The sequence below is a fragment of the Rosa rugosa genome, chromosome 4 (genome assembly GCF_958449725.1).
Source record: "Rosa rugosa chromosome 4, drRosRugo1.1, whole genome shotgun sequence".
NCBI lineage: Eukaryota > Viridiplantae > Streptophyta > Magnoliopsida > Rosales > Rosaceae > Rosa > Rosa rugosa.
Window position 1 is genome coordinate 7,667,854 of NC_084823.1, and position 17,109 is coordinate 7,684,962.

At 36.7% G+C, this 17,109-nt stretch overlaps 1 protein-coding gene across 1 annotated transcript; it reads right to left on the reverse strand.

The window, feature by feature from the left end:
* Positions 1 to 9,768: 9,768 nt before the first annotated feature.
* LOC133743168 (uncharacterized) lies at positions 9,769 to 10,935 on the reverse strand. Its single transcript, XM_062171000.1, has 2 exons — positions 10,683 to 10,935; positions 9,769 to 10,582 (listed from the first exon to the last, which is right to left on the reverse strand). Exons 1-2 carry the CDS (start codon positions 10,808 to 10,810, stop codon positions 10,072 to 10,074), a joined length of 639 nt encoding a protein of 212 aa, XP_062026984.1. The 5' UTR covers positions 10,811 to 10,935; the 3' UTR covers positions 9,769 to 10,071.
* Between the last annotated feature and the right edge of the window lie 6,174 nt (positions 10,936 to 17,109).

Sequence of the window (17,109 nt, forward strand, 5' to 3'; positions counted from 1 at the left end):
TAGTTACTTAGGTCGTGGTTAAAGCCTTCCGTAAAAAAAGAAAAGATAAAAGGAACACAGGTATTCCAAAGAATCTTGAATTGGCAAAAGCCTTTCATAGAAAAATAAATACCTTTGTTGCCAACTATTTTATTGTCAAAAGTCACCCATAAAAATATGAAAATACACACCCATTCGCCAATAGAATAATCATCGGTAAATTCTTCTCATAAAAGAAGAAGAAGAAGAAGAAGAATGTCGGACTTTCGCCATTTAGGGTGTGCATGCGCTCTACCTCTTCTTCTAACAACACAATGTTTGAATTGCTCTTCCTCAACTTCGTTTTAATAGTTTAGGCTATTCTCATTTCGCTTGCGGCTGAAAGGAAAAAATTTCATGTATGGAAGAAAATATTTAGAAGCCCTAGTTTCAACTCCAACTTCTTCAAATCTCTTCTCTTATTTGTTAGTTGATATTGAAGTTCGAAATTTCTTCATAGCTAATTCTATTGTTACATGTCTTCCATGAAGTTGATTTTCTATTATTGGATTTTTCATAATTTGATCTTAGTTCTCTATTGTAGAAAAAAAAACTTTTTAATTAGAATAATCTACTGCACTACGCAATCTTATTATTATTATTATTTTCGAAAAGGGAAATAATACTGACAACTTAAAATCTCAAACAACCAACAACACTTAAGAAATCAAAAAGAAAAGCCTGAGATGCAGTAAGGGGGAGAGACTTGTTCCAAGCTTGAGCATGGTTGATGGCTTGTTTTAGCAATAGCATCCGACAAGAAGTTTGCTTCTCTTTTAACATGTTTGATAGACATGATATGTAGATGCTTGGCCAACTGCTTGATATCATGAATAATGGATTTGAGACGCCAATGAACTTGTATAGTGCCCGAAATAACATATATTAAGACTTTGGAGTCACCCTCAATCTCTAAATGTGTAAATCCATGGATCAGAGCTGCGTGTATCAAACTCTTAAGGAAAGACCTTCTGTTGAAAGAACATATGCATGATTTAAACATTTACAAGCTACTAAAAGAGGAAGCCCTTTTGCATTCCTAAACACAAATCATCCAACTGTACTTGAAGATGATAATATTGAGCCATCAAAGTTAAGTTTGATGTAACCTTCCTTAGGAGGACAACATTTGATTATTTTAGAAAGAAAAGATTTCTGAGTAAAAGTAGAATTAAAATGGATATAACTTTTATAAGAAGAAGCTACAGTGTAAAAAATACGAGTTAGAAGAAAAGGTTTATTCCTAAAAATAAGATCAATTCTTGCCTTCCATATAATATAAGTTGTAGTCAAGGCTATGCTTAAAGGACTAGTTTCCTAAGAGGGAATAGTGGAAAGATGACAAAACTCGCCCCGAATTTCACCCTGAAATCCGAGGTGCCCTTGCGGGGCCCACCTTAGGAACAACTCTATTAAAAATTCGGCAGAGTCACCTCTAAAGATGGACTACCCAAAACCTGTTGAAAACATATTTACACTACTAATGTCAAACACCATCCTTAACTCCTGGAGCCACCCTGCTTCCTAAATCACATCAACTCTAATACACAATTAAAGGTCTGTAATTACTCACAATAGACAATTTACACAATAGGTTAGCTATCAGAGCAACTATAATGTACAAGGGAAACAAGGAAATAGAAACAAGATAAATATGCGGAAGCTACACTGTTGACTATGCCTCGACTCTAAGTACGCTCTACCACAAATCTAGTCTGCAAACTGGAAATTTGAAACCAAAGAGCCCAGGGGAAAGTAGTTGAAAAACATAAGCGTGAGTGGATAAAAAAAAACTTGTAATAAATGAAATAAAAGAGGAATTTATACTTTCCTACATATTAAACTTATAAAGCCTCGATGCATGCAACATTTATAAAAATTTATTTAAATCAGAATTCTCGTAAAACCAGACCAGCCCCGCTGGTTAAGTAAACATATAACATGAAGAAGATAAGTATCACCATACAATATATTCGACCACGTGTCCCACACGCCAAAATATATTCGATAAGAACTCAATTCATAAAAGAAATTCAAATGCAAGATTACATTATAAATCATATATCATAATCAATATCCAAATCGGAAATCTTAACAGAACCCCAAGAAATCATCGCTAAACCATTCCCAATGTCAAAACCGAAAGTCGATAAATACTATATAATTATAAGAGCTAAAGTCATTTTACCACTCTTAACTTTATACCTAAAATCATCTGTGCCCCTAAACTTCTAATATAAACGCTTGTGACTTGTACTCTCCAATGTGATTGATTATAGCCAATCCTTAACTAATCGATCAATTTCTTCATATAGTGTTGCCCACTCAAACTAGATTTTGGCCTTCAATCATGCAAGAAACACACCATTTACATGTCCAAAGCTAAAAACTGACCCTAAGTGGACTCTCATCATCATCAATTTATAAAGAAATTGATGAATTAGTTTACTAATGGCATTGATTGATCATATTGGAGAGTATAAGGGCATATGTGATCAAATTAGAAGTTTGGGGACACAAATGATTTTAGGAGTAAAGTTCAGGGTGGTAAAATGATTTTAGCTCTAATTATAATTTCATCGAAAATCTCATTTTTGAAAATATTTCAGAAATCTCAAAATTGACGAATAAATATGTATTAAATTCAGGAAATCACATTGGAAAACAATTCGTCGAAAATTATTTGGAAAAATTTTAAGAATGGTACATGACATATAGGCCGTTCCGAAATTTGGTATATTTGGTTTCAAAGAATTAACTTCGGTACATGAAGTTCCAATTTTGACCCAAAATCGGTGTATGCTGTTACGGCCCCCGTTTTTAGTTAGTGTGATTTTGGTCAAATTTGTAAGGGAAAATCCGTATCTTCATGGATTAACAAAAAAAAAAATTGCAGAAGAAGAAGAAGAAGAAGAAGAAGAAGAAGAAGAAGAAGAAGAAGAAGAAGAAGAAGAAGAAGAAGGAGAAGGAAGAAGAAGAAGAAGAAGAAGAAGAAGGAGAAGGAAGAAGAAGAAAAAGAAGAAGGAAGAAGGAGGAGGAGAAGAAAACCAAATTCAGGTTTCCAAATAAAACCTTGATATTGGGGAGGGAGGGAGGAAGAAGAAGAAGAAGAAGAAAGAGAGGAAGGAAGAAGGAAGAAGGAAGAAGGAAGAAGGAAGAAGGAAGAAGGAAGGAGAAGGAGGAGGAGAAGAAAATTAGATTTGGGTGTCCAAATCAAAACTTGATATCAGGAAGGGAGGGAGGGAGGAAGAAGAAGGAGGAGAAGGAAGAAGGAAGAAGAATAAGGGGGAGGAGAAGAAAATCAGATTTTGGGTACCTAGATTTGGGTGTCCAAATCAAATCAGGGAGGGAGGGAGGAAGATGAAGGAAGAAGAAGAAGGAGAAGAAGGAGAAGAAGGAAGAATAAGAAGAAGAATAAGAAGAAGAAGAAGGAAAGAGAAGAAGGAAGAAGAAGGAGGAGAAGGGTACCCAGATTTGGGTGTTCGTATCAATCAGAGAGAGAGAGAGATGAAAACCTAAAATTACCCTTTGAAAATTGAATAATTGCATAGATTTAACGGTGTTATTGACATCATGTACTAAAAGTGGGTCGGGATTGAAACTTCATGTACAGAAGTTAATTCTTTGAAATCAAATACACAGAACTTCAGAACGACCTATATTTTACCGTTCTTAAATTTTTTCAAATTATTAATTCAATTCGCATTCCAAAACCAAAACATAAGCTCAATAAATAAATAATATGATAATTAAATAAATGGTTAATTCGAAAATATAAATGCATGTATAATTTAAAATCAAATTCCTCTCACAGTATGACTTAGGCGGTCACATGTAAGGATTTACTCACCAAGCAATGGCTAGGTACGTCATCCTGTACACAACAATACATCTTAAATAACCGAACGGAAGGCCCGAACTAATTTTACAATAAATAAATAGAAAACTCGATATCTTCGACCATCAGAAACCTAAAAGTTCCAAAACTCCTTGGAATCAAACCACACTTCACCAACAATAATTTAATTGATTCTAACATTCTAGGACGAAAACGAAGAAAATCCAATGGTCGAATTTTCGTAGATCAACACCCGAAACTTTGATACTTCAAAAATTCACAATCGATACCCAATCTTTCTCCGATTTCCACCAAAATCATACCTACAGGTTCTAAATGTTACAAGGAACCCAATTAGCCAAATTAGGAGGCCAAAATTGGCCCCGCGCGCCACCAGAAGAAGCAGTGCGTTGAGCCCACGCTCCTCCATCTCCGACCCTCAAATTGGGTCACACCACCTATGCCAAAATCTTCCTTTCTACATCTTAAACAGCTTCTTCAACTACCACAAATCGAAAAAAACAAAGGGATTGGCCGGGATTTTCTTCGAAAAGGAAGAGGCCGAAATTACTCCAAACACTTTCGAAGCCCGATCCTCCATCCTAGCTTCGAATCGTCCCAAGCCGTTTGAAGGGTCTGCTCTACACTGAATAGGCCTCAAAACCTTGCTGACATAGTCGCCAGAGGTGGTTGGAAAGCGTTGTCGCTCCCTTTTTTTCCTTCGATTTGCCACCGTGGTCGACTGTTGGTAGAAGCAGGGGCAGGAAGTCAAAAGGTGATGCCGAGACTCGTCGATCGGCTTCAGTGCGTCGTCTTGAGATGGTTGGACGGCGGAGAACCCGCCTGGTTTTCATCTTAGGTCTAGTCGATAAAATCGGGTTACCCGGAGAGCAAAATGTTACGGTTTCCAGACGAAAATGGAAAGTTTCCATTTACATCATGCTATTTATAGAAACTTCTCGAAACAGTAACTTTTACTTTTTAGACAATAACTTCGTCATACGATATCCAATTTTTGCTTGTCACGTGTCCACAAACTCGGTTTGACGTTCTCTACAACTTTCATGAAGAAAATTTTCTCAAATGATGAATGAAATGAAAAGTTAACTTTTGAAGCATTTAAAAGTATCGAAACGAAGTTAAAAGTGAAATGAATTATTGCTTACTGTCCAAATGACTAGTACATGGGTAAATTAAGGAACAGGACGTAACAAAAGAAGATCAATCCAATCAATGAACGAACTTTGCCAAGTCTGAGGTTGGAGATTAGGGAAAACAGAACACTAAATTTGGTTAGTTTGAGGACATTTGAAAAATAAATGATCTAAATCCTCAACAATAGTCACATAAAGGGCAATTTCTATCGATAAAATGTCTAGTATCAATCTGGTCTCTAGTAGGAGGACGTTTTCTGAGTAACTGCCAAGTAAAAACTTTAATCTTGGGAGGAAGATTTTGTTTCCACATTTTGAGTAAAAGCTTAGATTTAGAGTGAGCAGCTATATTTTGAGTCATTAACTTAGAAGCAGACTTTATTATAAACTTAGCATTACCATTAGAACCCCATACCATTTCATCAGGAAAAGGATAAAAAGGATTAGGAACCTACTGGATCTTATTAACCACTTCAACAGGAAAAACTGTAGAGAGTTTTGAGACATTCCATGGTCGATTCAAAATATAATTAGCCACAACTTCTTGAGTATTAATATGTTGTTTTTGAGCTTCAGAAAGAAAAATAATCAGTGGAAAAGGATAAATCCAGTTAAATAACCAGAAATTGATAGACTTACCATCACCAATAATCCATCTAATTCCAGTGGAGAGTAAATGTCTAGAGTCTAAAATGCTTTTCCAGGCCAAAGAAGAATTAGATCTTTTTGGTACAGTCCAGAAAGGCTGATGCTTCAGATACTTTGCTCTAACTTAGCTTAACCCACCAATTGTTAGCTTCAGTAATAATAATTTGCTATACTGCACTACGCAATCTTTAATTTAGATTTAATAATTTTTATATAAGTTTGTCAAAAAGAATAATATAATGTATCGAAAGGTCTTAAATACCGTAAATTTATGGCCTTCAGCTCTTAGAATTCTCATAGTTAGCAATGCCAAGGTTTTAAATCTTCATATCTATCGGTATTTTGAAAAAGGGAGATATCGGAAATATCGGGGATACAGGGTATGAAAATATCGTTTTTGAAAAAAGTCAATTTATTAGAAATTTAGAACTACATATAAATACATATGAATGTCAACTTCATCTACATCCAAAAAGAGACTCTAGGCGGTTGAAAAGCCGCTCGTTGGTCTACGAAAATGCAATAATCAGACCAAGATATATGACCCATATAGTGCGAATTGTAGTGATGAACATGATAGTTATAGATCTCTTTAGAGCTGCCGACTGTTTCCCTTATAAGGGGATAATAAGGATGAACCCAACTGGATGACTGATCATATACTTCTCCATATTGATTATATCCATAAGCGTCATAACCAAATTGATTGTTGCCTTCATGAGATTCATTTGAGATCTCACTGCGCTCTGTGCCTAAACTGATAGAGTCAAAACTTAAGGCAATTGAAGAAACATCAGATGGGGTACTTTGATTATCAGTTGCACCTCTTGTCCTCCTCCCATATCGGGTCTTCTCTTGAGCACCATGACCAGCTGTTCTCACTCCGTGGTCTTCATCTTGGGTGGCATGATCAAAATTACCTTCATAGGTAAATTGGAATCCTCCATCCACAGAAGATTGTCCATATTCATATCTTTCACCTCCACCACCTGTTCCGCTTCCACCCTCTCCACCATCATTAGAACTATCTGGAGTTGCTGTACCACCCCACGCATCATCACTATCTGAATTATCTTCTGGGTTTTTAACAACTTCTTCAGATAAGACTCTCTCTACGTTGATTCCAGCATTAGTTGCAGTTTCTACAACTTGTGGAAGAGGTCTTCCAGCTTCATCATCGAGGTGCGCAGGCATAATCCAATCATGAAGTGGATCAATGCCATTATCAAGCGACTCGCTTGCAACATGAAGTAGATCTATATACCTATTCACCTATTCCATTTGATAGTTCTTTAGCATTTGAACTTTTAGCTTCTTTATACTATTCAACTACAGACTATACACTCACATACTACACAGTAGCTTCATTATTCCTCACTTTTTCAAGATGCATAGCTAAAACTTAATACTCCGTACTCTGCACTCTCTTCTCATCATGTCATCCATATATGGTTCCTTGACTTCCTTTTGCAATGTCATTTGGCCTCATTTGAATAATTGAACCTTTATGGCTTTATCTTCTTTCTATTATTCAACTACAGAGTTACAAACTACATACAGAGTTACAGACATAGTCATAGACTACATAGTACCAAATCTCTCCTCACACAGATTTGCATTTAGACTTTTAGAGAATTACTTCTCACCCAAAATCGCCTTGTGGGTATTTCTCCGGGGTAAAGATTCGCCTTGAGGGGATTTTTTTCCTCACCTAGATTCGCCTTGAGGGGATTTTCTACTCACCTAGATTCACCTTGAAGGGATTTCTCCTCACTCATATAGTCAAATTTGCCTTTAGGAGATCTCTCTTCACACAGATTTTCATTTAGATAATTACCGAGTTTTTTTTTTTTTTTTTACTTCAAATTTTACAGATATTTCTTCACTTTATCGAGGATATATCGCAAATATCTAATATATCGGGGATATTTGACGATGTCGGAGAAATTTCGCAGAAACGGTAAAAGATAAGATATTTACCCCCTTAGATATATCGGTCCGTCGAAAAAAAGAGATATCGATGGATATATCGGAAATATCGCAGAGATTTAAAACCTTAAGCAATGCACGTATCTTCTGTATTCCGGTGTCAACAGTGCATCCCTACTAGAGTGCACAAAAGGGAAAGACTAGGCGTTTTAATTGAAAATAACTGGTTTGGGCCAGCCATATAATATGCATAGGTCCCGAAATTGTACTGAAGAATTAATATCGTGGCCCAACATCGAGAAACATTTGGGTTGTAATTTCAGAAAAAGTTCGCTCCAAAAGTTGAGAGCACGCATGTGAAAGAACGTGAATTAGGTACTAGTTGTTGAACATTAGTTTCATCATATTGGCGATGAATGATAAAATATATTGTTGTGATTCTATTTTGTCAAGTTTCTAAAACTGATACCATGTGCCCATAATATAAGTTAGCCCATCGCCATCATTGCTTTAGAAAATTTGCACATGATCAATTGATCATCAATCAATAAGGTTGTCTAGAAAACAGACGATGAGTTCTATTTTTCCAACAGAAATGATAAAGACAACTCAATCTTTTTATAAAATTATTGGCACAAAAAAAAAAACAAAAAAAGAGTTGTGTGAAGTCACTAATGAATAGTAACTCAATTTTTAATTTGAACGTTAAATTAGTAATTCAATTTATATACGGAGTTTGGTTGGAAATTTTATTGAATTCATCTACCCAAGATGGAGAATGGAGCTAGGGCAGTATGTGGAAATATCCATTTCAGTTTTCTTTGCCTCCACAATTGTATTTACATTAGTTCTTTTTAGCAATTTAGCTACTACCTTAACTTTTTTTCATTACCAACATTTCACATGTACAATCTGAAGCACAAAAACGCTCAATAAGCTCATTGAGACTCTTGCATCACAAGTTCACAACGATCGCCTTTACTTCCCTTCTCCTAGATCCACCTTGCGTGCAATTAAGCTTTTCTTCTGTTGGTGGAGAAAGCTCTGGTTTGTGTCCAATATTTTTTGTTTAACCTTCTCAAATAAGCTAGCTTGCTCCATACAAATCCAAATTCAATTTAGACCTGTGAGCCATGCCACAAGTTACACTTGAATACATTATCTTTTACAAAGCAAAACATAGTATACTATTTTTTAATTTCCAAGAGATATGAGAGGAGGTTATTTATTTACAGCTATAAAAATTCCTCCCTGGTAGGCTAGAACTAAACAAAAAAAATTGTTGCCGCCAGAAAATTTTCCAATCAGATCGATTTGAACATGACAAAGTTTGGATTTGCCTTTTACCAAGTCAACTTATTCCAATATTTTCCAACATTTTTTACTGATTTATTCACTTGGAGTCTTGGATACAATTTGCCAAAGAAAAACTACTAAAATATCTCCTACTGGAATCTGTCTAGTTTTCCAATAAAATCCAGAGAGTTCGATTTGTTCTTGCACCTTAAGAGCAACTTGGAACCTTTAGATAGCCCCACTTAATAAAGAAACGGCCAAAATCTAGGGTCCTTGTTTTTGATAAGAAGTAAAATACTAAAATGTAGCTAGATAGTAGGTTTGATTGCACCTACCCTATATTGATTTGGTTATGGGCTGTGCATAACCACGCATTTGGTTTACCTTTGGAAGTTCTAGTTCAAACTTAACTAATTGACTTCCAATAAATAAATTATTAACTACAGTTATTCACAAAGTTAGTTTTACTTATGAAAGAACGTTTATCTCTATGGATAGAATTGAGAAACGGTGTTCGTGATTAATTTCAACACATTTTCGGTAAGCGGTGTTCCATTGTTGAAGATATAATAGGAAATCTCTTTATGTATTGCATGCTTCGGAGATGCTTTTGAGCCCATTTGCTTGCAAGAAGGCATATTTGGCTCATGATCTATGTTGTTCAAGATTTTCCTATAAAGCTCTAATTCGTGAGATATAGACATTACTTTCCCCCTATTTGTTTCTTTTTCCATTACATTACTTCCCTCTTGTTACATTCATTTTCTTCGAATGAATTTGTGATGTGAGAATCTAATCTAACTTGAATGGATGTCGGCCTTGATTCACGCAAAAAAAAAGTCTGAAAATTGTACATTTTGTCATTCCATAAAAAAAAGGAAAAAAAAAAAAAAAAGTAAGTCTCCTTTTATGTCATTTTTCTTGAAATGTCTAACTCATACGCATTTGATGTACTGAACAACTAACCTAAGATCTTATTATTTTCACATTTATTTGCAAATTACTAAGTAATATGCAAATAAATGTCAAGTTCACCTCCCACTCCCATGGCTTATTCACATTGAATCAAATTTTATCTTTCATAATTCATGGACCATCTATATTTCTATGCAATGTCTTCTAGAAAATAAAGTTGATCGAGAAAAGGAAATAGGAATAGTAGTTGCCAAATAGCCAAGTCAACTGGGGTCATTGACTTGAAACTTCATCCAGAAGCTTGTACCTCCTCACCCTACTCCTAAACACCTGCCTTGTGATCCCATGATTATTGATTCTGTTTCTGTTTGATATCTCTTCTGAACTTGTCCTCCTAATCTTCTCAGCCTCTTCCTTTGCTCCATTTGTGATGATCCTTTTTCTGACCAGAGACGGAGATCTTGGTGATGATGAGACCTGATTATGATGATGATCAAGTGATTTCTGCTTCTTTATAGGGCCACTTGGCTGAAGCTTCATGCTGCCTCTTAGACCAGAACCATGTGTATGATGATCATGACTGGCTTTCGGTGAATTCTTTTTTATTCTGTTGACCTTGGAATCATGATTCTGATGAAGATGTTCTTGATGGGATTGGTCTTTTTTGCATGAAGATGAAGAATTTGAAGAATTCTGCGACTTTTCTTTTGTTTCTTCTTTCTGGGTGAGGCACCAATTGCAGATTCTGTAGGACTCTGCTTTTGGGTAAAGATTGCTACAGTACCTATATGATAGTCATGAAACTGAATTATTTTTCAAATTCAATAACCCAGAAACTATATATACAAGTCAATTGAAATAACAGGGAGTACAAATATGATTACCTGTGCTGAGATCTGAACTGGCAGGCCTTGCATTGGAAAAGCTCGTAGGAGAAGCCAAAATCCCCACACATGCAACACTCATGGGTACCTTCAATTGATGCTGCGCTTCCTGCTTTGTTTGTTGTCATATTGCTTGCTTGCTTCTTGCTCTGTTTCGATCTTCGATTCTCATGCAGAGAGAGAGAGTCAGAGAGAGATAAGAGAGAGAGAGAGATGATGGACTTTGGTAGGCCGACGGCCACACAACAAAAAGCCACATTAGAGGGTGTTGTTTTATAGGGTTGGGGAAAAATATATTTATATAATCGTATTTTTATTCAAGGAAAAAAAACACAATTATTTCTCTGAATTTTTGTTTTTGTTTTTGCTGGATGTGCACTTTTTATTTATTTATTTTTTTTTTTATATTATTTTTTGTTTTTGTTTTTGTTTTTGTTTTTGTTTTTGTTTTTGTTTTTGTTTTTGCTGGATGTGCACTTATCTCTACTACAATAACCTCGATCAAAGTAGAGGTGAAATTTCTACGAAAAGTTGTGGGAGCCTGTTTTAAGTGCATGGTTTTCGAACATTGGTTGTTTAGAGCTAACTTCTTCGCTACCACTTTTCTCCCATTTCTCATCTTCTTTTCTGGTGGTAGACATTCATGGAATTTCATTTCCATGCTCTGATTTTAAAATCTCCCTAATTTGGTAATTCAAGCTTATTGAGTTTGGTAGCCACAAGCATGTATTGGTGCGCAGCTTGATTTCTTTCCAGTAACGAAAGTGCACCGTTCAAACACTCAAGCTTAACAATACGTTTAAGTAACAAACTTAATTAGCAATTTTGGGAATTTATTATCTTTAGAATCAAAATATCACCTATCGATCGATTTGTTTTGACTTTTGACCTCTATCGGCAAAGCTTGAAAGAATTGGCAAAACAACGCCTCTCCATCCAATATGCTGTGATTGATATGTTATCAACAATCCAATATTTCCAATGTAGTTGACTGAGACACACACGTCTAATATTAACAGATAGCGAGTCCCATGAAAGTTCAAGGAATCTTCGGATCGAAATAAAAAGAAAAAGAGATAAGAGTGTGGTATCTGAAGAAAGCGCACTACAACACACAATGGAATTTGATATGAAAGCCGTACTGCAAGCACTTAAAAATGTCCCAGCTGTTATGGAACAGCAAAATCAATAATGGACTATTCCTGCTAGGAATAGTATACACGCTTCGATCAACTATTATTTATTAAAAAAATAAATTAAACAGTTGAGCTGAGAAAAGGGATGAGGATATAAGACCAAATCTAAATTCGTGAGAATATATACATCTCACATGAGAAAAATGAGACTTTGCCTATGAGTTTATAAGGGTTTGGGCAAGTCCATTAATTGCCAATTGGTTTTGGATGTGAACCCCTGATTACTTTATCATGGTATCAGAGCGGGTTACCCACGTGTGCATGCCTCATGGCCACACGGGCTCCACGTCACCCAAAGTTGTCCACGTGTATGGCTTGAAAATTCGCCACACGTGCGGGGGCGTGTTGAGAATATATACATCCCACATGGAAAAAATGGGACATTGCTTATGAGATCCATTGCCAATTGGTTTTGGATGTGAACTCCAAATTACTTTATCAATTCATACTTCGACATCATACTTATACCCCTTTGTTTTTACACTGCCATTGGTTAGTATAATGTGGTTTTGTTTCCAATTTGAATACAAAAATGGTTTATAGTTGAAGGAAACAAAGAAATCAATAATATACGCGAGAACATTTTCTTTAGAATGCCGTAAAACAATGAACATAAATTGAGTTAGATGCCGGAGGACCAAGCCAGAGTGCTTCCCAATTGAATTGCGAACGGTTGCTTCAGCACTAACAAAGAATAGAATAGCGAAGTTTAAAGTATAGAGACCAAAATAAGGGTCTCCTTTAAACACGTACATGAACAAACAAATGCAATTATATCTATTAAGAATAACAAGTATTAAACAAGGATTATTTGGGCAATAAGATTAACATATAGAAGGAGATTAATATATGACCACATCCTCTGGCTTTTTGCTAGTTCCCATTTGAGTAGTGATCAACAGCCATTGCGAGTCTGTAATATTGTACACGTTTGCTTTCTTGTATAGATTAGGTTGAACAACTCGTATGAAATTGCCTAGTACCAAAAGCCAACCGTGTCCGGCTAACATGTTCTCCAAGGATTTAAATTAATCCAGAAGCTAGAAATGGAAAAACATATCTGGCCGACAACATTACTTGGGACTATCTAGAATATATCATTTTTCTTTTGCAGTCAAAACCATACGGCCACTCACTAAATCGTTTAGAACTAATGCACTATTCTATTCTTGTCATCTCACCCCATGGGAGCTTTACAATAATAATCACTTATCACATGTATCTAGCTATTACAGAAACCTTTTTTCAATTTAACAATTTCAAATCTGTTGAAAAATGTTGACATTTAGTGTGCCTTGTCAAAGTAGGATTAATTCTATAGTTGTAATAGGTGAGATTTCCTACTCCGAGTTAGAATAGGAATCTTTGTACTCTAAGATTATGTACTTTGTAATCCCTATATATACGGCTCCTATTATCAATGAATACACACAACTATTCTCTCTACATTCCAATTTCCTTAAACATGTTATCAGCACGAGCCCTAACCCTAAATCAGAAGCCAAAAATCATTCTTTCTTTGAAACCCTAGAACCCTACCCTAGGATTACCTAGTGCGCCTCCCTGCGCCGCCGCCCGTGCCTACCTGCACACCTACTTAAAACCGGATCAGCCTCACACGCGTGCATCAACATGCGTGTGCGTCAGCCTCGCTAAGCAAGATCAGGTAACAAGAAAACACCAAGTAAGTTTTTATAAAAGTTCCTGCTTATTTTAAGGATTAAATTATGTTTAATCCCTGTACTATGACCTTTTTTTCGTGTCAGTCCCTAACATTCTCAATTAATCTGAAAAGTCCCTAATGTTACAATTTTCGTCTGATCGGTACACTCCGTCAATTCAGGTCGTTAACTTGCTGATGTGGCACTCCAAGCTACACCACCTCAGCAGTTTGCATGCCACTTGACCTGTAAATTGTCCAATATATCCCCCATGCATTTTTCCCCATTCTTCACCAAAAAATAACTCCAAAGTGATTCAATTTTTCACTCCAAACCCCCAACTGCAGTCTACCATACCAAAACAGATGCTTGAATGCAACTATGATTTCATCATTTCAAAGCAATTACTGAAGCCAACTGATACAAACACACATATAGTAATAACAAGACAAGACTGAACAAATTAACACACTCTGCAAAACATATGCAAATTAACACACTCTGCAAAATAGATGCAAATTAACACAATTTGCAGAAAAGAAGACAAAGGCAAAACAAATTTCATATACAATTTTCATCTCATATACAAGGCAAAACAGATGCAATTCGAACCAAGCTTGAAGAAAGTCGAACCTAGAAATCGAACCAAGGGCGCAAGGCAGCAACTGACCAAGCTTGAAGAATCCGAAATCGAACAGTCGAAAGCCGAAATCGAACCTAGAAATCTTCATAAGCCTTGAGGACGTCTATGCTTTGCTGCTTCACCTGCTTGAGTTCAAGGCGATTGAAGACTAAAAATTGAATACCCAGAAGCGACTGTTCTTGAACTATGATCACATGAATCATCCATCACTCTTTACAATACTTTCATCATCTTCATAAAACAAACAAACAAAACAAAACTACACTAACAATCACAGAAACTGACCCAAAATCACACCACAACAACAAATTGAATGCTTATTTCACTCCCAGAAATACGAAAAACAACTAAAAGGTTTGAAATTTATTGGGAATTTTACTTACAAAAGCTGAATTGTAGCTTAAAAACCCAAGCTTTATGAAGATTTGGAGCAGAATCGGACGAATTAGAGCAATGAAACGCCCCTATTTTCGAGAAATCGAAGAAATTGGGAACCAAAGCCGAACCAAATGTAAAATTGATGGAGAAATTGACCTCCGAATGTAAAATTGATTTGAAAACTGAAATCTTCGATGGCCACGAGGACCCCAACCAAAACACCGGAATCTCTATCCTCAACTGCAAGGTCACCTCAGACCTCCTTCCGGTCAAATCCACATTCAGACCACTGTTCTTTCCGATCTTGAACCTCTCCTCAAACCTTTTCTTGGTCTCCTTCAAGACGGTGACTTTCTTTTCCTTGCTGATGAGCACGTCCGGGTGACGACCTCGAGATCGATGTCGAGAGTGTAGAGCGTGGCAGAGGATCCTAAAGGAGGAACACGACCCTTGCGACCTCCGTAGGGACCCTGAAGGAGGATCACGACCTTGTTTGGCTTCAAAAATTTGACCATGGAGACAGCGCTCCTCCCTCTCTCTAAGCTCAGAAAGCTCCCTTGGATTCGGTGTGAGGAAGTTGGATTCGGTGTGAGGAAGAACATGTTGCAGCAAGAAGAAAAATAGAGTAGAATAAAAAAAAAATTAAAAAGTTAAAAGGGGAGGGCTATTCTTGACATTGTACCATCCACTGTGCTTACATGGCGCTCAGTTGGCATTTAAATTTATGCCACGTCAGCCAATTAACTGAGCAATTGGATGGAGTGTACCAATCAGACGGAAATTGTGACCTCAAGGACTTTTTGGATGAAATTAAAATGTCAGGGACTGAAACGATGTTTGAGGCAGAGTACAGGGACTAAACAAACTTTAATCCTTATTTTAATTTTTGTTTTCTTGTACTCGAGGACTTCCAAAATCCCTTCTCCTACATCCCACCTTTTTTGTAACGTGGGTTCGATTCACAAAAGCGGAATCGTGTGGAGTTCACGCTAAATTATGAACTAAGAGCGTTCGTAAACCACGGACTAAAAGTGTTCGTGAGCATTGAAATATTACGAACTAAGAGCGTTCGTGAGCATCAAAATTTGATCATACAATCGTCATTGTTTTCAATCCAAATCCAAATTTGGAAATTATCAACAAAGACAGTGGTTATAACTCTTTCTCACTAGGCTCATCCAATTAATTGTGATGTCTAGGAAATGTTTGAACTGAGAGAACGGTTTTACAAGTGAGCATAGCTCCACCAAAATCCGCCTTACCTTACCTGGTCACAATCAAATTGGAGTTACCAAAAGGATTGAGTAACTACTACTTGTCTAAGCTTGATTATCATTTTTGGATTAAATTTTGATTTAGAAACTTTGACATAATCATTGGCTTTCATTGAAATAAAGTGTCGATTTTGATTCGAACTTTATTCATTCAAGTATGTTTTCCGGAGAGCTAGAATGCCTCGTGGATAGTGCTATTACACACACCATACTTTGAAATAGGCAGTTATTTCTTGAGATGACGCCTACTCGATCTTCAGTAACTACGATGGCAGGGTCATCTAAATTGATTCATGGTCGAGGACCAGCTCAATTCTTGTTGCCAAATGGCACAATCATTCATGTAATTGAAGCTCTCTACGCTCCTAGGGCCGGAAGAACCCTTTTGAGCTTTAAAGATATAAGAGCCAATGGTTTTCATGTGGAAACACATTGTGAGAATGGACAAGAGTTTCTTTGCATCACCTCTAATGACTACGAACATAAACAAGTATTAGAGAAACTTATGTGTCGTTCTAGAGGATTGTATGCAACCACTATTCGAATCATCGAATCTAACTATGTCATGAGAGATGACTTATGGGATTCTGACACATTTAGGCTTTGACATGACCGTTTAGGACACCCACGTCATAACATGATGATCCGTATATTAAAGACTTCACACGGACATCCTTTCTTCAGAATGAAGAAAAGTACGAATCAAAAGTCGATTAAAAGAGAGCATTGCACCGCCGCCGCACCTCGGGGAGCCACCACCATGCACCACTGGCCAGCTATCGCCGGCGCCATGATCCCCCTGCGGTAAAATCATGGCTTTGATGCCATGTATGGAGATTTGGCTCCCCTCTCTACTTCTCAAGTGAATTGTAACTTCATAGCTCAACCAAAATCCTCATTGGTTGCTTCTAAAGCCAATCTTTCGTTATGCAAAGCCTGCTCTTTAGCAAAATTAGGATCGAGACCATCCTATGCAAAGGACACTAAAGAAAATATTTCATTTTTACATAGAATCCAAGGGAATTATGTGGATCGATTCAACCAACTTATGGACTGCTTAGATATTTTATGGTGTTGGTTGATGTGCGGACACGTTGGTCAAGTGTCGCGCTATCGTCCACTCGTAATGCTGCTTATGATAAACTCCTAGCCCAGATCATATGGTTATGGGTTCACTACCCGGATCATCCCATTCAATCAATTCGACTTGATAATGCTAGAGAATTTACATCGAAAATTTTCGATGACTATTGCATATCATTGGGGATTGATATT

Excerpts from the sequence above, each read along its gene's own strand:
- LOC133743168 (XM_062171000.1), bottom strand. The coding sequence starts at position 10,810 with ATGACAACAAACAAAGCAGGAAGCGCAGCATCAATTGAAGGTACCCAT. Across the intron at positions 10,583-10,682 it reads CAGTTCAGATCTCAGCACAG|GTACTGTAGCAATCTTTACC; the intron begins GTAATCATATTT and ends ACTATCATATAG.